Below are 22,827 nucleotides of genomic sequence, written 5' to 3' on the forward strand. Positions count from 1 at the left end.
GGGAGCCTGTGGGAGAAGATAGTGTGATGTGAGATGTGGGAGCCTGTAGGAGAAGATAGTGTGATGTGAGATGTGGGAGCCTGTGGGACCAGAGACAGTGAGATGTGGGAGCCTGTGGGACCAGAGACAGTGAGATGTGGGAGCCTGTGGGACCAGAGACAGTGAAATGTGGGAGCCTGTGGGACCAGAGACAGTGTGATGTCAGCACACTGTAAGGTTCTATGTGTAGTCAGACTCTGAAACAGTTAAGATGTGTGGCGAGATGCATTATCTTTACCACTCAGCCAAAATAACCCTGACTCACCTCCAACACGCACATCCCTACAGGGAATGTTAATGTGTTGATATTCATATCAGGATCATTGCCTTCATTGTTATTCAGAGTTATGTGTCGCTGTGTCTTAACCTACTGAGGGGTTATTGATGGACGGAAAATCCTATATCAAATCAGCCACATGCTGGGACAATATAAGCAAATGCACACACCTACTTTATCGCAAAATGCAGGGAGGGAAAGTGGTGCCGATTAAATACATCTGTGAAACCACATGTCTGACTGATGCTCTTCTGTGACGAGACTGATGAGCATTAACATGGGACAAGCCCCGTCTGTGATGACTGATGAGCATTAACATGGTACAAGCCCCGTCTGTGACGAGACTGATGAGCATTAACATGGTACAAGCCCCGTCTGTGACGAGACTGATGAGCATTAACATGGTACAAGCCCCGTCTGTGATGACTGATGAGCATTAACATGGTACAAGCCCCGTCTGTGATGACTGATGAGCATTAACATGGTACAAGCCCCGTCTGACGAGACTGATGAGCATTAACATGGTACAAGCCCCGTCTGTGACGAGACTGATGAGCATTAACATGGTACAAGCCCCGTCTGTGACGAGACTGATGAGCATTAACATGGTACAAGCCCCGTCTGTGATGACTGATGAGCATTAACATGGTACAAGCCCCGTCTGTGATGACTGATGAGCATTAACATGGTACAAGCCCCGTCTGTGATGACTGATGAGCATTAACATGGTACAAGCCCCGTCTGTGATGACTGATGAGCATTAACATGGTACAAGCCCCGTCTGTGACGAGACTGATGAGCATTAACATGGTACAAGCCCCGTCTGTGATGACTGATGAGCATTAACATGGTACAAGCCCCGTCTGTGACGAGACTGATGAGCATTAACATGGTACAAGCCACGTCTGTGATGACTGATGAGCATTAACATGGTACAAGCCCCGTCTGTGACGAGACTGATGAGCATTAACATGGTACAAGCCCCGTCTGTGATGACTGATGAGCATTAACATGGTACAAGCCCCGTCTGTGATGACTGATGAGCATTAACATGGTACAAGCCCCGTCTGTGACGAGACTGATGAGCATTAACATGGTACAAGCCCCGTCTGTGATGACTGATGAGCATTAACATGGTACAAGCCCCGTCTGTGACGAGACTGATGAGCATTAACATGGTACAAGCCCCGTCTGTGATGACTGATGAGCATTAACATGGTACAAGCCCCGTCTGTGATGACTGATGAGCATTAACATGGTACAAGCCCCGTCTGTGATGACTGATGAGCATTAACATGGTACAAGCCCCGTCTGTGATGACTGATGAGCATTAACATGGTACAAGCCCCGTCTGTGATGACTGATGAGCATTAACATGGTACAAGCCCCGTCTGTGACGAGACTGATGAGCATTAACATGGTACAAGCCCCGTCTGTGATGACTGAGGAGCATTAACATGGTACAAGCCCCGTCTGTGACGAGACTGATGAGCATTAACATGGTACAAGCCCCGTCTGTGACGAGACTGATGAGCATTAACATGGTACAAGCCCCGTCTGTGATGACTGATGAGCATTAACATGGTACAAGCCCCGTCTGTGACGAGACTGATGAGCATTAACATGGTACAAGCCACGTCTGTGATGACTGATGAGCATTAACATGGTACAAGCCCCGTCTGTGACGAGACTGATGAGCATTAACATGGTACAAGCCCCGTCTGTGATGACTGATGAGCATTAACATGGTACAAGCCCCGTCTGTGATGACTGATGAGCATTAACATGGTACAAGCCCCGTCTGTGATGACTGATGAGCATTAACATGGTACAAGCCCCGTCTGTGACGAGACTGATGAGCATTAACATGGTACAAGCCCCGTCTGTGATGACTGATGAGCATTAACATGGTACAAGCCCCGTCTGTGATGACTGATGAGCATTAACATGGTACAAGCCCCGTCTGTGATGACTGATGAGCATTAACATGGTACAAGCCCCGTCTGTGACGAGACTGATGAGCATTAACATGGTACAAGCCCCGTCTGTGATGACTGATGAGCATTAACATGGTACAAGCCCCGTCTGTGATGACTGATGAGCATTAACATGGTACAAGCCCCGTCTGTGACGAGACTGATGAGCATTAACATGGTACAAGCCCCGTCTGTGACGAGACTGATGAGCATTAACATGGTACAAGCCCCGTCTGTGATGACTGATGAGCATTAACATGGTACAAGCCCCGTCTGTGATGACTGATGAGCATTAACATGGTACAAGCCCCGTCTGTGATGACTGATGAGCATTAACATGGTACAAGCCCCGTCTGTGACGAGACTGATGAGCATTAACATGGTACAAGCCCCGTCTGTGATGACTGATGAGCATTAACATGGTACAAGCCCCGTCTGTGATGACTGATGAGCATTAACATGGTACAAGCCCCGTCTGTGATGACTGATGAGCATTAACATGGTACAAGCCCCGTCTGTGATGACTGATGAGCATTAACATGGTACAAGCCCTGTCTGTGATGACTGATGAGCATTAACATGGTACAAGCCACGTCTGTGATGACTGATGAGCATTAACATGGTACAAGCCCCGTCTGTGATGACTGATGAGCATTAACATGGTACAAGCCCCGTTTGTGACGAGACTGATGAGCATTAACATGGTACAAGCCCCGTCTGTGATGACTGATGAGCATTAACATGGTACAAGCCCCGTCTGTGATGACTGATGAGCATTAACATGGTACAAGCCCCGTCTGTGATGACTGATGAGCATTAACATGGTACAAGCCCCGTCTGTGACGAGACTGATGAGCATTAACATGGTACAAGCCCCGTCTGTGATGACTGATGAGCATTAACATGGTACAAGCCCCGTCTGTGACGAGACTGATGAGCATTAACATGGTACAAGCCCCGTCTGTGATGACTGATGAGCATTAACATGGTACAAGCCCCGTCTGTGATGACTGATGAGCATTAACATGGTACAAGCCCCGTCTGTGATGACTGATGAGCATTAACATGGTACAAGCCCCGTCTGTGATGACTGATGAGCATTAACATGGTACAAGCCACGTCTGTGATGACTGATGAGCATTAACATGGTACAAGCCCCGTCTGTGATGACTGATGAGCATTAACATGGTACAAGCCCCGTTTGTGACGAGACTGATGAGCATTAACATGGTACAAGCCCCGTCTGTGATGACTGATGAGCATTAACATGGTACAAGCCCCGTCTGTGCGGATGGAAATTAATGTGTGTGTGTGTGTGTGTGTGTGTCACCAGTGTTAGTTGATGTGGTGGTCTTGCCTCAGTGATCTCCACTCTGCAGTTACAGCCAATGTCCTCTGATTGAGATGGCAAGGGGTTAGGCTCACACTACAGTCCAGTGTGTGTGTGTGTGTGTGTGTGTGTGTGAATACCATGCTTGATTGAGCTCTCATCCTCTTGTGTACTGTAGTCTCTATCTCTCAGTAACAGTAATGATGCCCTTCTGCTGCTGTATCCACACCACCCCTCTCCAACTGCACACCACACACACACACGCACGCACGCACACAAGTTCCATGCTTCTGCACAAGCACATGGTTGATGAGAGCGAGGAACCAAACACAGTGCTATTTAACACAGAGGTTAGTAGACAATAAAAAAGCTTCTATTCTCATCCTAACCTCCCTCCCTCCCCCGTCTACCTACCTACCTCCCTCCCTCCCTCCCTCTATCTATCTGTCTCCCCCCTTTGTCTGTCTCTCCCTCTGTCTGTCTGTCTCTCTCCCTCCCCCCGTCCGTCTCTCTACCCATGTCCGTCTGTCTGTCCGTCTCTCTCCCCCTGTCCGTCTCTCTCTCCCTCTGTCCGTCTCTCTCCCCCTGTCCGTCTCTCTCCCCCTGTCCGTCTCTCTCCCCCTGTCCGTCTCTCTCCCCCTGTCCGTCTCTCTCCCCCTGTCCGTCTCTCTCTCCCCCTGTCCGTCTCTCTCTCCCCCTGTCCGTCTCTCTCTCCCCCTGTCCGTCTCTCTCTCCCCCTGTCCGTCTCTCTCTCCCCCTGTCCGTCTCTCTCTCCCCCTGTCCGTCTCTCTCTCCCCCTGTCCGTCTCTCTCTCCCCCTGTCCGTCTCCCTCTCCCCCTGTCCGTCTCTCTCTCCCCCTGTCCGTCTCTCTCTCCCACTGTCCGTCTCTCTCCCCCTGTCCGTCTCTCTCCCCCTGTCCGTCTCTCTCCCCCTGTCCGTCTCTCTCCCCCTGTCCGTCTCTCTCCCTCTGTCCGTCTCTCTCCCTCTGTCCGTCTGAGGCTGTGGACGAGTCTGGGGGAGAGGCTTTGGACGAGGATGTGGGTGAGGCTGGGGATGAGGCTGTGGGTGAGGCTGGGGATGAGGCTGTGGCGTGTGTGAGAGGATTAGTAATTAGTCTGATCATGTTCCAGTATGATGATAATTAACCTCTCTAAAATTACACACACAGAGAAAGAAAGAGACAGAGAAACAGAGACAGAGAGAGAAAGAGACAGAGAAACAGAGAGAGAAACAGACACAGAGAGAGAAATAGACAGAAACATAGACAGAGAGAGAAAGAGACAGAGAAACATAGACAGAGAGAGAAAGAGACAGAGAGAAACAGAGAGAGAGAGAAACAGAGACAGAGAGAGAAAGAAACAGAGAAACAGAGACAGAGAGAGAAAGAGACAGAGAGAAACAGAGAGAGAGAGAGAGAAACAGACAGAGACAGAGAGAAAGAGACAGAGACAGAGAGAAAGAGACAGAGACAGAGAGAAACAGAGACAGAGAGAAACAGAGACAGAGAGAAAGAGACAGAGACAGAGAGAAAGAGACAGAGACAGAGAGAAACAGAGACAGAGAGAAACAGAGACAGAGAGAAACAGAGACAGAGAGAAAGAGACAGAGAGAAAGAGACAGAGAGAAACAGAGACAGAGAGAGAAAGAGACAGAGAGAGAAAGAGAGAGAGAAAGAGACAGAGAGAGAAAGAGACAGAGAGAGAAAGAGACAGAGAGAGAAAGAGACAGAGAGAGAAAGAGAGAGAGAAAGAGACAGAGAGAGAAAGAGACAGAGAGAGAAAGAGACAGAGAGAGAAAGAGACAGAGAGAGAAAGAGACAGAGAGAGAAAGAGACAGAGACAGAGAGAAAGAGACAGCGAGAAACAGAGACAGAGAGAAACAGAGACAGAGAGAGAAAGAGACAGAGAGAAAGAGACAGAGAGAAACAGAGACAGAGAGAGAAAGAGAGAGAGAGAGAAAGAGAGAGAGAGAAAGAGACAGAGAGAGAAAGAGACAGAGAGAGAAAGAGACAGAGAGAGAAAGAGACAGAGAGAGAAAGAGACAGAGAGAAACAAAGACAGAGAGAAACAGAGACAGAGAGAAACAAAGACAGAGAGAAACAGAGACAGAGAGAAACAGACACAGAGAGAGAAAGAGACAGAGAGAAACAAAGACAGAGAGAAACAGAGACAGAGAGAGAAAGAGACAGAGAAACAGACAGAGAAAGAGACAGCGAGAAACAAAGACAGAGAGAAACAGAGACAGAGAGAAACAGAGACAGAGAGAGAAAGAGACAGAGAGAAACAGAGAGAGAGAAACAGAGACAGAGAGAAACAGACACAGAGAGAGAAAGAGACAGAGAGAAACAAAGACAGAGAGAAACAGAGACAGAGAGAGAAAGAGACAGAGAAACAGACAGAGAAAGAGACAGCGAGAAACAGAGACAGAGAGAGAAAGAGAGAGCAGTGGAATGAAGAGTGACGTGAGAAGAAGAGGTAGCAGAGATAGGGAGGGGGAGAGATAGGGAGAGGGAGAGATAGGGATGGAGGGGGAGAGATAGGGAGAGGGAGAGATAGGGAGGGAGGGGGAGAGATAGGGAGGGGGAGAGATAGGGAGAGCAGAATTTAATTAATAACTCTGGATGGATCCCTGGTTCCTTCTCATGTCGATGTATTTAATTGGTGTGTTAATTATGTGTTCAGTCCCCGACGGCTATAAATACACAACCTAATTATAGCCATCACTAAAACATCTGTGTCATCTTGGCTCTCCATAGTGCTTTTAGTCCTGCCGTGTAGGTATGTACAGTATGTGTGTACGTGGGAACACTTCAGCTATGAGTAGGTGTGTGTTTAACTGTATATTAGCCAGCATGGGGGGGTTGTAAATGAGGCAGCCCCTGGTCCTGAGTGCGCAGGTCCGGAGTGCGCAGGTCCTGAGTGCGCAGGTCCTGAGTGCGCAGGTCCTGAGTGCGCAGGTCCTGAGTGCGCAGGTCCTGAGTGCGCAGGTCCTGAGTGCGCAGGTCCTGAGTGCGCAGGTCCTGAGTGCGCAGGTCCTGAGTGCGCAAGTCCTGAGTGCGCAGGTCCTGAGTGCGCAGGTCCTGAGTGCGCAGGTCCTGAGTGCGCAGGTCCTGAGTGCGCAGGTCCTGAGTGCGCAGGTCTTGAGTGCGCAGGTCCTGAGTGCGCAGGTCCTGAGTGCGCAGGTCCTGAGTGCGCAGGTCCTGAGTGCGCAGGTCCTGAGTGCGCAGGTCCTGAGTGCGCAGGTCCTGAGTGCGCTGGTCCTGAGTGCGCAGGTCCTGAGTGCGCTGGTCCTGAGTGCGCTGGTCCTGAGTGTACTGATGTTAACATGCTGTAGCTGGTAAAGCTGCTACAGAGTACAGTGGAGCAGTGAGGGCAGTGAGAGGGCAGTGAGAGGGCAGCATCTCCCTGTAGACTGGAGAATAGAAGCACGCTAGTGTTCTTTATGAGCACACAGAGAATAGAAGCACGCTAGTGTTCTTTATGAGCACACAGAGAGTAGAAGCACGCTAGTGTTCTTTATGCGCACACAGAGAGTAGAAGCACGCTAGTGTTCTTTATGAGCACACAGAGAGTAGAAGCACGCTAGTGTTCTTTATGAGCACACAGAGAGTAGAAGCACGCTAGTATTCTTTACGAGCACACAGAGAGTAGAAGCACGCTAGTGTTCTTTATGAGCACACAGAGAGTAGAAGCACGCTAGTGTCCTCTATGAGCACACAGACAACATTCTCAGGCTCCGCTGATGGCTGTGTGACTGCAGAGACCACGGAGACACAGGGTCAGGTTATACACACACTGTACACACACATCAGTGGGGCTGCTGTAGTGGGCCACAACAGTCCCAGGGTATGACGAAACATGGCGGTGGTCGCCTTAGCAATCTCACTGGAATAAAAGACCTCCTCCATTCCTGTCATTATTGAAAGAGATTGTCACATCTCAAAATAGGGCTACTTAATGTTAGATCCCTCACTTCCAAGGCAGTTATTGTCAATGAACTAATCACTGATCATAATCTTGATGTGATTGGCCTGACTGAAACAAGGCTTAAGCCTGATGAATTGTCTGTGTTAAATTAGGCTTCTCCTCCTGGTTACACTAGTGACCATATCCCCCGTGCATCCCGCAAAGGCAGAGGTGTTGCTAACGTTACGATAGCAAATTTCAATTTACAAAAATAAAATATGTTTTTGCCTTTTGAGCTTCTATTCATGAAATCTATGCAGCCTACTCAATCACTTTTTATAGCTACTGTTTACAGGCCTCCTGGGCCATATACAGCGTGCCTCACTGATTTCCCTGAATTCCTATCAGACCTTGTAGTTATGGCAGATAATATTCACATTTTTGGTGATTTTAATATTCACATGGAAAAGTCCACAGACTCACTCCAAAAGGCCTTCAGGGCCATCATCGACTCAGTGGGTTTTGTCTAACATGTCTCCGGACCTACTCACTAACACAGTCATACCCTGGACCTACTCACTAACACAGTCATACTCTGGACCTACTCACTAACACAGTCATACTCTGGACCTACTCACTAACACAGTCATACTCTGGACCTACTCACTAACACAGTCATACTCTGGACCTATTCACTAACACAGTCATACTCTGGACCTACTCACTAACACAGTCATACTCTGGACCCACTCACTAACACAGTCATACTCTGGACCTACTCACTAACACAGTCATACTCTGGACCTACTCACTAACACAGTCATACTCTGGACCCACTCACCAACACAGTCATACTCTGGACCTACTCACTAACACAGTCATACTCTGGACCTACTCACTAACACAGTCATACTCTGGACCTACTCACTGTCACAGTCATACTCTGGACCTAGTTGTGTCCCGTGGAATAAATATTGTGGATCTTAATGTTTTTCCTCATAATCCTGGACTATCGGACCACCATTTTATTACGTTTGCAAACGCAACAAATAATCTGCTCAGACCCCAACCAAGGATCATCAAAAGCTGTGCTATAAATTCTCGGACAACCCAAACATTCCTAGACGCCCTTCCAGACTCCCTCCACCTATTTCCAAATACCTGAAGGTACCACGTTCATCTATACAAACAATAGTACGCAAGTATAAACACCATGGGACCACGCAGCCGTCATACCGCTCAGGAAGGAGACGCGTTCTGTCTCTTAGAGATGAAACAGGTACAAAAGTATCTATATCCAAAGTAAAATTAGTCCTATATCAACATAACCCGAAAGGCTGCTCAGCAAGGAAGAAGCAACTGCTCCAAACCCGTCACAGTTTGCAACTGCACATGGGGACAAAGATGGTACTTTTTGGAAAAATGTCCTCTGGTCTGATGAAACAACAATAGAACTGTTTGGCCATAATGAACATCGTTATGTTTGGAGGAAAAGGGGGAGGCTTGCTGGCCAAAGAACACCATCCCAACCGTGAAGCACGGGGGTGGCAGCATCATGTTGTGGGGGTGCTTTGCTGCAGGAGGGCCTGGTGCGCTTCCCAAAATAGATGGCATCATGAAGTAGGAAACATTATGTGGATATATTGAAGCAACATCAAGACATCAGTCAGGAAGTTAAAAGCTTAGTCTTCCAAATGGACAATGACCCCAAGCATATTCCAAAGTTGTGGCAAAATGGATTAAGGACAACAAAGTCAAGGTATTGGAGTGGCCATAACAAAACCCTGACCTCAATCCTATAGAAAATATGTGGGCAGAACTGAAAAAGCGTGTGCAAGCAAGGAGGCCTGCAAACCTGACTCAGTTACACCAGCTCTGTCGGGAGGAATGGGCCAAAATTCACCCAACTTATTGTGGGAAGCTTGTGGAAGGCTACCCGAAATGTTTGACCCATGTTAAACAATTTAAAGGCAATGCTACCAAATACTATTTGAGTGTATGTAAACTTCTGACCCACTAGGAATGTGATGAAAGAAATAAAAGCTGAAATAAATAATTCTCTCTACTATTATTCTGACATTTCACATTCTTAAAATAAAGTGGTGATCCTAACTGACCTAAGACAGGGAATTTTTAGGATTAAATGTCAGGAATTGTGAAAAACTGAGTTGAAATGTATTTGGCGAAGGTGTATGTAAACGGTAACCGAGGAACTTAATGTAACCTTGCGTAATACCCTAGAAGCAGACGCATCCCTAAAAACAAAAAAATATTTCTCACAAGAAACTGGTACACAGAAAATACCCGAGCCCTGAAGCAAGCTTCCAGAAAATTGGAACGGAAATGGCGCTCCACCAAACTGGAAGTCTCCCGATTAGCTTGGAAAGACAGTAACAGAGCCCTCACTGCTGCTCCATCTGATTTTCCAACTTAATTGAGGAGAATAAGAACAATCCTAAATGTATTTTTGATACAGTCGAAAAGCTAACTAAAAAGCAGTATTCCCCAAGAGAGGATGGCTTTCACTTTAGTTGTGATAAATTCATGAACTTCTTTGAGGAAAAGATCAAGATCATTAGAAAGCAAATTACGGACTCCTCTTTAAATCTGCTTATTCCTCCAAAGCTCAGGTGTCCTGAGTCTGCACAACTCTGCCAGGACCTAGGATCAAGGTAGACACTCAAGTGTTTTAGTACTATATCTCTTGACACAATGATGAAAGTAGTCACGTCCTCTAAACCTTCAAGCTGCATACTGGACCCTATTCCAACTAAACTACTGAAAGAGCTGCTTCCTGTGCTTGGCCCTCCTATGTTGAACATAATAAACGGCTCTCTATCCACCGGATGTGTACCAAACTCACTAAAAGTGGCAGTAATAAAGCCTCTCTTGAAAAAGCCAAACCTTGACCCAGAAAATATAAAAAACTATCAGTCTATATCGAATCTTCCATTCCTCTCAAAGACTTTAGAAAAAGCTGTTGCGCACTAAGTCCCAAGAAACAAAGATATCTTCTGTTGAATCTGACAATTAATCTTAATGGTTGTACAGTCGTCTCAAATCAAACTGTGAAGGACATCGGCGTTACTCTGGACCCTGATCTCTCTTTTTTGTAATTTTATTTTTTTTTACCCCCTTTTCTCCCCAATTTCGTGGTATCCAATTGTTACTAGTTACTAGGTAGCCTTTCTAGGTAGTTTTTCTTAGCCACCATGCTTCTACATCTGCATTGCTTGCTGTTTGAGATTTTAGGCTGGGTTTCTGTAGAGCACTTTGTGACATCGGCTAATGTAAAAAGTGCTTCATAAATACATTTGATTGATTGATTGATGGGAGCTGTAGTATGTCATTAATCGGAGGCACGGGTATGACTCCAGGGAAATGTTGTTTACATAGCGGTGAAAGCTTTATTTCCTGGGGGATGTAGTTTTAAAGTGCTGGGGTCCCTGGGGGATGTAGTTTATAAAGTGCTGGGACACCTGGAGGGTGTAGTTTATAAAGTGCTGGGACACCTGGAGGGTGTAGTTTATAAAGTGCTGGGACACCTGGAGGGTGTAGTTTATAAAGTGCTAGGGTACCTGGAGGATGTAGTTTATAAAGTGCTGGGACACCTGGAGGATGTAGTTTATAAAGTGCTGGGACACCTGGAGGGTGTAGTTTATAAAGTGCTGGGACACCTGGAGGGTGTAGTTTATAAAGTGCTGGGACACCTGGAGGATGTAGTTTATAAAGTGCTGGGACACCTGGAGGGTGTAGTTTATAAAGTGCTGGGACACCTGGAGGGTGTAGTTTATAAAGTGCTGGGACACCTGGAGGATGTAGTTTATAAAGTGCTGGGACACCTGGAGGGTGTAGTTTATAAAGTGCTGGGACACCTGGAGGGTGTAGTTTATAAAGTGCTGGGGTCCCTGGGGGATGTAGTTTATAAAGTGCTGGGACACCTGGAGGGTGTAGTTTATAAAGTGCTGGGACACCTGGAGGGTGTAGTTTATAAAGTGCTGGGACACCTGGAGGATGTAGTTTATAAAGTGCTGGGGTACCTGGGGGATGTAGTTTATAAAGTGCTGGGACACCTGGAGGATGTAGTTTATAAAGTGCTGGGACACCTGGAGGATGTAGTTTATAAAGTGCTGGGACACCTGGAGGGTGTAGTTTATAAAGTGCTGGGACACCTGGAGGGTGTAGTTTATAAAGTGCTGGGGTCCCTGGGGGATGTAGTTTATAAAGTGCTGGGACACCTGGAGGATGTAGTTTATAAAGTGCTGGGACACCTGGAGGGTGTAGTTTATAAAGTGCTGGAGTTACCTGGGGGATTTAGTTTAGCTGGGGTACCTGGGGGATGTAGTTTATAAAGTGCTGCGACACCTGGAGGATGTAGTTTATAAAGTGCTGGGACACCTGGGGGATGTAGTTTATAAAGTGCTGGGACACCTGGAGGATGTAGTTTATAAAGTGCTGGAGTTACCTGGGGGATGTAGTTTAGCTGGGGGTACCTGGGGGATGTAGTTTAGCTGGGGGTACCTGGGGGATGTAGTTTATAATAAGCTGGGGTACCTGGGGGATGTAGTGTTTAAGAAGCTGGGGTACCTGGGGGATGTAGTGTTTAAGAAGTTGGGGTACCTGGGGGATGTAGTTTATAAGAAGCTGGGGTACCTGGGGGATGTAGTTTATAAGAAGCTGGGGTACCTGGGGGATGTAGTGTTTAAAAAGCTGGGGTACCTGGGGGATGTAGTGTTTAAGAAGCTGGGGTACCTGGGGGATGTAGTTACGTCTCTCCTGGCAGACAGCGTGGAACCATGCGAGGCAGAAGAGGGACTGGGCTCTGGACAGCAGACCACCTTTACTGATCTGCTCTGGGCTCCACGTTTCATAGGTCCTCAACAAGTTCTTCTTTAGACCAGGAGGAGCCTGAGGGAGAGAGAAAGTGATCAAGGGCCTGAGGGCATGAATGTTGCTGGGAGGGTGGACAGGGAGGGCATGAATGTTGCTGGGAGGGTGGACAGGGAGGGCATGAATGTTGCTGGGAGGGTGGACAGGGAGGGCATGAATGTTGCTGGGAGGGTGGACAGGGAGGGCATGAATGTTGCTGGGAGGGTGGACAGGGAGGGCATGAATGTTGCTGGGAGGGTGGACAGGGAGGGCATGAATGTTGCTGGGAGGGTGGACAGGGAGGGCATGAATGTTGCTGGGAGGGTGGACAGGGAGGGCAGTGGGGGCTGGGATCCAGGCTTTAACTGTTAAAAGCTCATCTGAGGGCTGGAGAGATCAAGTGTGCTCCACTTCTCAACAGGGCCTGTGTGTCCCATAACGCCGGACTGTGAAACAGCACAGCTGGTATTTGGAGAAAGTAAGCCCTATAGCCTGGCCTAGCTTGACTAACAGACCTCTCTGGGCTCTGCATACACTCAGCCCAATAACACGCCTCAGTAACACGTCTCAGACAGCTAACACGCCTGGGGCTACACGTTTCACACCACACACACACACCCAGGGCTACGTGTTTTACTCAAACACGGCTCCCAACATACCATATTACCATGGACAGGGTGTCTGTGTGGGTGTGTTTCTGTGTGTGTCTGTACATATATAGTGTTTGTACCTCGAAGGTGATCTTGAGGCTGGACTGCAGCAGGATGAGGGGGAACTTGGGATGGACCTCAGCAGTGAGCCAGAGACGGAAGCCTGCCTTAGGTTGCAGAACATTCAGCTCCTACAGGAGAGAGATAAGAGACAACCACAACCTGTACAACACAATCACCATCTGCAATATCTGGAGGCCAGCGGTGTGCAACATGCATCTAATAATGTGGTTGAGGACACCCACAACACATTCACCACCACATCTAATAATGTGGTTAAGGACACCCACAACACATATTCACCATCATCATTCACCATCACATCTAATAATGTGGTTAAGGACACCCACAACACATATTCACCATCATTATTCACCATCACATCTAATAATGTGGTTAAGGACACCCACAACACATATTCACCATCATCATTCACCATCACATCTAATAATGTGGTTAAGGACACCCACAACACATATTCACCATCATCATTCACCATCACATCTAATAATGTGGTTAAGGACACCCACAACACATATTCACCATCATCATTCACCATCACATCTAATAATGTGGTTAAGGACACCCACAACACATATTCACCATCATCATTCACCATCACATCTAATAATGTGGTTAAGGACACCCACAACACATATTCACCATCATCATTCACCATCACATCTAATAATGTGGTTAAGGACACCCACAACACATATTCACCATCATCATTCACCATCACATCTAATAATGTGGTTAAGGACACCCACAACACATATTCACCATCATCATTCACCATCACATCTAATAATGTGGTTAAGGACACCCACAACACATATTCACCATCATCATTCACCATCACATCTAATAATGTGGTTAAGGACACCCACAACACATATTCACCATCATTATTCACCACCACATCTAATAATGTGGTTAAGGACACCCACAACACATATTCACCATCATCATTCACCATCACATCTAATAATGTGGTTAAGGACACCCACAACACATATTCACCATCATTATTCACCACCACATCTAATAATGTAGTTAAGGACACCCACAACACATATTCACCATCATTATTCACCACCACATCTAATAATGTGGTTAAGGACACCCACAACACATATTCACCATCATCATTCACCATCACATCTAATAATGTAGTTAACACCCACAACACATATTCACCATCATCATTCACCATCACATCTAATAATGTGGTTAAGGACACCCACAACACATATTCACCATCATCATTCACCATCACATCTAATAATGTAGTTAAGGACACCCACAACACATATTCACCATCATCATTCACCATCACATCTAATAATGTGGTTAAGGACACCCACAACACATATTCACCATCATTATTCACCACCACATCTAATAATGTGGTTAAGGACACCCACAACACATATTCACCATCATCATTCACCATCACATCTAATAATGTGGTTAAGGACACCCACAACACATATTCACCATCATCATTCACCATCACATCTAATAATGTAGTTAACACCCACAACACATATTCACCATCATCATTCACCACCACATCTAATAATGTGGTTAAGGACACCCACAACACATATTCACCATCATCATTCACCATCACATCTAATAATGTGGTTAAGGACACCCACAACACATATTCACCATCATCATTCACCATCACATCTAATAATGTAGTTAACACCCACAACACATTCACCATCACATCTAATAATGTAGTTAAGGACACCCACAACACATATTCACCATCATCATTCACCAGCTCTCTTTTCCACACACTGTGTATCCGTGGGTCTGAGACGATTCAGATTCGCTGTATTAAACCCAACAGAAGCCAATTTCTCTCAATCTCTCTCTCTCTGAAGCCCGAGGCCTCTGATTGGGTGCTCATTCACAGGTGAACATGTGTTGCAGCAGAATTCAGCATGACAACACACACATGCAGCCCAGGTTCCCCTCTTAATCAATCTGTTTCTACAACCGTGGAGTCCAACTCAGTCTTACGGAGAAACAGAACTGGAGCCTGAATCAAATCAGACAGGAGTCGACATCCCTCTGAGACAGTGGTTAATTAGTGTGTGTGATGTGATAGAGAGATTTCTGTGCCAAATTATGTGGATTTCTGTGCTAAAGACCAACTGTCAAGATATATTTTTCACTTCATGTTATAATGTTAAGCATAAACACATCTTGATTTCCAAGATGCCAAGAGGAAGGAGGGGAGAATAGGATTATTCATAGAGTATACACACACACCACACTGTACACACACCACACTGTACACACACCACACTGTACACACACCACACTGTACACACACCACACTGTACACACACCACACTGTACACACACCACACTGTACACACACCACACTGTACACACACCACACTGTACACACACACACCACACTGTACACACACACACCACACTGTACACACACACACCACACTGTACACACACACCACACTGTACACACACACACCACACTGTACACACACACACCACACTGTACACACACACACCACACTGTACACACACACACCACACTGTACACACACACACCACACTGTACACACACACACCACACTGTACACACACACACCACACTGTACACACACACCACACTGTACACACACACCACACTGTACACACACACCACACTGTACACACACACCACACTGTACACACACACCACACTGTACACACACACACCACACTGTACACACACACACCACACTGTACACACACACACCACACTGTACACACACACACCACACTGTACACACAAACCACACTGTACACACACCACACTGTACACACACCACACTGTACACACACACCACACTGTACACACACACCACACTGTACACACACACCACACTGTACACACACCACACTGTACACACACCACACTGTACACACACACCACACTGTACACACACCACACTGTACACACACCACACTGTACACACACACCACACTGTACACACACACCACACTGTACACACACACCACACTGTACACACACCACACTGTACACACACCACACTGTACACACACACACACCACACTGTACACACACACCACACTGTACACACACACACACCATACTGTACACACACACACACCACACTGTACACACACACCACACTGTACACACACACACACCACACTGTACACACACACACACCACACTGTACACACACACCACACTGTACACACACACCACACTGTACACACACACACACCACACTGTACACACACACACACCACACTGTACACACACACCACACTGTACACACACACACCATACTGTACACACACACACACCACACTGTACACACACACCACACTGTACACACACACACACCACACTGTACACACACACACACCACACTGTACACACACCACACTGTACACACACACCACACTGTACACACACACACCACACTGTACACACACCATACTGTACACACACCACACTGTACACACACCACACTGTACACACACACCACACTGTACACACACACACCACACTGTACACACACCATACTGTACACACACCACACTGTACACACACCACACTGTACAGACACACACACCATACTGTACACACACCATACTGTACACACACACACACACACACACACCACACTGTACACACACCACACTGTACAGACACACACACCACACTGTACACACACCACACTGTACAGACACACACACCATACTGTACCCACACCATAATGTACACACACACACACACACACCACACTGTACACACACCACACTGTACAGACACACACACCATACTGTACACACACCATACTGTACACACACACACACACACACACCACACTGTACACACACCACACCGTACACACACACACACACACCACACTGTACACACACACACACACCACAGGGGGTACACACACACCACACTGTACACACACCATACTGTACACACACACACACACACACCATACTGTACACACACACACACACACCATACTGTACACACACACACACCATACTGAACACACACCATACTGTACACACACCACACTGTACACACACACACCATACTGTACACACACACACACACACACCACACCGTACACACACACACCACACACCGTACACACACACACAACACACCGTACACACACACACACCACACTGTACACACACACACCACACTGTACACACACACCACACTGTACACACACACCACACACACCACACTGTACACACACACACACCACACTGTACACACACAGACACACCGCACTGTACACACACACACACCACACTGTACACACACACACACACTGAACACACACCATGTAGACACACACCACAACGTACACACACACACCGTACACACACACCACACACACACACACACCGTACACACACACCACACACACACACCCACCATACTGTACACACACACACACACTGTATAAAAACACACATCACAATGTACACACTGCACACACACCACACCGTACACACACACACACACACACACACTGTACACACAACACTGTACAGACACACACACACATCACAGGGGGTACACACACACCACACTGTACACACACCATACTGTACACACACACACACACACACACACCATACTGTACACACACACACACACCATACTGTACACACACCACACTGTACACACACACACACACACCACACTGTACACACACACAAACCGTACACACACACACACACCATATTGTACACACACACACACTGTACACACACACACACCACACTGTACACACACACACTGTACACACACACACACACACTGTATAAAAACACACATCATACTGTACACACACACACCATACTGTACACACACACACCACACTGTACACACACACACACACCCACACACACACACACACACACACACACACCATACTGTACACACACACACACACCACACTGTGCACACACACACCACACTGTACACACACACACACCACACTGTACACACACACACACACACACACCATACTGTACACACACACACACACACCATACTGTACACACACACACACACCACCCTGTACACACACAACGTACACACACACACACACCGTACACACACACACCACACTGAACACACACCATACTGTACACACACCATACTGTACACACACCACACTGTACACACACACACCATACTGTACACACACCACACCGTACACACACCACACACCGTACACACACACACACACACACACCACTGTACACACACACACACACACACACCACACTGTACACACACACACACACACCCCACTGTACACACACACACACACACCCCACTGTACACACACACACACACACCACACTGTACACACACCCCACTGTACACACACACACACCACACTGTACACACACACACACCACACTGTACACACATACACACACACCACACTGTACACACACACACACACACCACACTGTACACACACACCGTACACACACACACCACACTGTACACACACACACACCACACTGTACACACACACACACTGAACACACACCATACTGTACACACACTGAACACACACTATACTGTACACACACACACACACACCACAGGGGGTACACACATACTGTACGCACACACCCACCATACTGTATACACACACACCGTACTGTATACACACACACAGTTCTCTCTCAGTTCCCCCGCCCCTGAGCTGCAAATCTGCTATGTGTGTTTGATGTAGATTTGAGACATTTCTATGTAGAGAGAAACTCTACAGAGCCTCTGATGAGGCTCTCAGGCTTGTGTGGCTCAGACAGGGACAGGGAGGTAGGAGAGGGGCACTGGAATATTCAACACACACACACACACACACACACGCATAGATACACACACAAACACGCATAGACAGTACAGGGGGTACACACACACCACACTGTACACACACCATACTGTACACACACACACACCATACTGTACACACACACACACACACACACCATACTGTACACACACACACACACACCATACTGAACACACACCATACTGTACACACACCACACTGTACACACACACACGATACTGTACACACACACACACACCACACCGTACACACACACCACACCGTACACACACACACACCACACTGTACACACACACACACCCCACTGTACACACACACCACACTGTACACACACACCACACTGTACACACACACCACACTGTACACACACACCACACACACCACACTGTACACACACACACACCACTCTGTACACACACACACACCACACTGTACACACACACACACACTGAACACACACCATGTAGACACACACCACACCGTACACACACACCACACACACACACACACCGTACACACACACCACACACACACACACCACACACACACCACTGTACACACACACACACTGTATAAAAACACACATCACAATGTACACACACACACACCACACTGCACACACACCACACCGTACACACACACCACACTGTACACACAACACTGTACAGACACACACACACATCACAGGGGGTACACACACACCACACTGTACACACACCATACTGTACACACACACACACCATACTGTACACACACACACACACACACCATACTGTACACACACACACACCATACTGTACACACAACACACTGTACACACACACACACCATACAGTACACACACACAAACCGTACACACACACACACACCATATTGTACACACACACACACACACTGTACACACACACACACTGTACACACACACACACACTGTATAAAAACACACATCATACTGTACACACACACACCATACTGTACACACACACACACCACACTGTACACACACACACCCACACCCACACACACACGCACACACACCACACTGTACACACACACACCACACTGTACACACACACACACACACACACACACACACACACCATACTGTACACACACACACACCATACTGTACACACACACACACACACACCACACTGTACACACACAACGTACACACACACACCGTACACACACACACCACACCGTACACACACACACACACACACACACACTGTATAAAAACACATCACAATGTACACACACACACACTGCACACACACCACACCACACCGTACACACACACACACACACGCCACACTGTACACACACACACACACACCACACTGTACACACACACACACACACACCACAGGGGGTACACACACACCACACTGTACACACACCATACTGTACACACACACACACCATACTGTACACACACACACACACACCATACTGTACACACACACACCATACTGAACACACCATACTGTACACACACCATACTGTACACACACCACACTGTACACACACACACACACCATACTGTACACACACACACACACACACCACACCGTACACACACCACACACCGTACACACACACACACACACACCACTGTACACACACACACACACCACACTGTACACACACACACACACCACACTGTACACACACACACCCCACTGTACACACACACACACACACCACAGGGGGTACACACATACTGTACGCACACACCCACCATACTGTATACACACACACACACACACACACACCGTACTGTACACACACTGAACACACACCATACTGTACACACACACACACACACCACAGGGGGTACACACATACTGTACGCACACACCCACCATACTGTATACACACACACACACACACACACACCGTACTGTATACACACACACAGTTCTCTCTCAGTTCCCCCGCCCCTGAGCTGCAAATCTGCTATGTGTGTTTGATGTAGATTTGAGACATTTCTATGTAGAGAGAAACTCTACAGAGCCTCTGATGAGGCTCTCAGGCTTGTGTGGCTCAGACAGGGACAGGGAGGTAGGAGAGGGGCACTGGAATATTCAGCACACACACACACACACACACACGCATAGATACACACACAAACACGCATAGACACACACACAAACGCATAGACACACACACAAACACGCATAGACACACACACAAACACGCATAGACACACACACAAAAACACTGTGACCAGGGTTAGACTGGAGGATCTACTGTGACCAGGATTAGACTGGGGTTAGATTAGAGGATCTACTGTGACTAGGATTAGACTGGTGTTAGATTGGAGGATCTACTGTGTTAGATTGAACATCTGTGAACATCTGTGATGAAACATACACACCTGACGCATGAACTGGTAGTCTAAATTCTAGTCTGGCTGGATCGTCTCTCTAATGTATGCAACTACAGTGGGGCAAAAAAGTATTGAGTCAGCCACCAATTGTGCAAGTTCTCCCACTTAAAATGATGAGAGGCTTGTAATTTTAATCATAGGTACACTTCAACTATGACAGACAAAATGAGAAAAAAAATTCCAGAAATATCACATTGTAGAGATTTTTAATGAATTTATTTGCAAATGATGGTGGAAAATAAGTATTTGGTCAATAACAAAAGTTTCTCAATGCTTTGTTATATACCCTTTGTTGGCAATGACAGAGGTCAAACGTTTTCTGTAAGTCTTCACAAGGTTTTCACACACTGTTGCTGGTATTTTGGCCCATTCCTCCATGCAGATCTCCTCTAGAGCAGCGATGTTTTGGGGCTGTTGCTGGGCAACACGGACTTTCAACCCCCTCCAAAGATGTTCTATGGGGTTGAGATCTGGAGACAGGCTAGGCCACTCCAGAACCTTGAAATGCTTCTTACGAAGCCACTCCTTCGTTGCCCGGGCAGTGTGTTTGAGATCATTGTCATGCTGAAAGACCCAGCCAAGTTTCATCTTCAATGCCCTTGCTGATGGAAGGAGTTTTTCACTCAAAATCTCACGATACATGGCCCCATTCATTCTTTCCTTTACACAGATCAGCCGTCCTGGTCCCTTTGCAGAAAACAGCCCCAGGGAATGATGTTTCCACCCCCATGCTTCACAGTAGGCATAGTGTTCTTTGGATGCAACTCAGCATTCTTTGTCCCCCAAACACAACGAGTTGAGTTTTTACAAAAAAATATATTTTGGTTTCATCTGACCATATGACATTCTCCCAATCTTCTTCTGGATCATGCAAATGCTCTCTAGCAAACTTCAGACGGGCCTGGACATGTACTGGCTTAAGCAGGGGGACACGACTGGCACTGCAGGATTTGAGTCCCTGGCGGCGTAGTGTGTTACTGATGGTAGGCTTTGTTACTTTGGTCCCAGCTCTCTGCAGGTCATTCACTAGGTCCCCCTGTGTGGTTCTGGGATTTTTGCTCACCGTTCTTGTGATCATTTTGACCCCACGGAGTGAGATCTTGCGTGGAGCCCCAGATCGAGGGAGATTATCAGTGGTCTTGTATGTCTTCCATTTCCTAATAATTGCTCCCACAGTTGATTTCTTCAAACCAAGCTGCTTATCTATTGCAGATTCAGTCTTCCCTTGACAGCTCTTTGGTCTTGGCCATAGTGGAGTTTGGAGTGTGACTGTTTGAGGTTGTGGACAGATGTTATCAGTATAAAAGACAAGTTCAAACAGGTGCCATTAACACAGGTAACGAGTGGAGGACAGAGGAGCCTCTTAAAGAAGAAGTTACAGGTCTGTGAGAGCCAGAAATCTTGCTTG

At 47.0% G+C, this 22,827-nt stretch overlaps 1 protein-coding gene across 1 annotated transcript in view; it reads right to left on the bottom strand.

Annotated features, from left to right (window-relative positions):
• LOC139382646 (dynein cytoplasmic 2 heavy chain 1) overlaps positions 1-22,827 on the bottom strand; it is a 263,106-nt gene that overhangs the window by 46,495 nt on the left and 193,784 nt on the right. Inside the window, exons 70-71 of the mRNA XM_071126737.1 lie at positions 13,127-13,237; positions 12,280-12,435 (exon numbers count right to left, since the gene is read on the bottom strand). Coding sequence (XP_070982838.1) covers positions 12,280-12,435; positions 13,127-13,237 — 267 coding nt within the window. The remainder of the gene's footprint in view (positions 1-12,279; positions 12,436-13,126; positions 13,238-22,827) is intronic.

Source organism: Oncorhynchus clarkii, chromosome 24 (genome assembly GCF_045791955.1).
Source record: "Oncorhynchus clarkii lewisi isolate Uvic-CL-2024 chromosome 24, UVic_Ocla_1.0, whole genome shotgun sequence".
Classification (NCBI taxonomy): domain Eukaryota; kingdom Metazoa; phylum Chordata; class Actinopteri; order Salmoniformes; family Salmonidae; genus Oncorhynchus; species Oncorhynchus clarkii.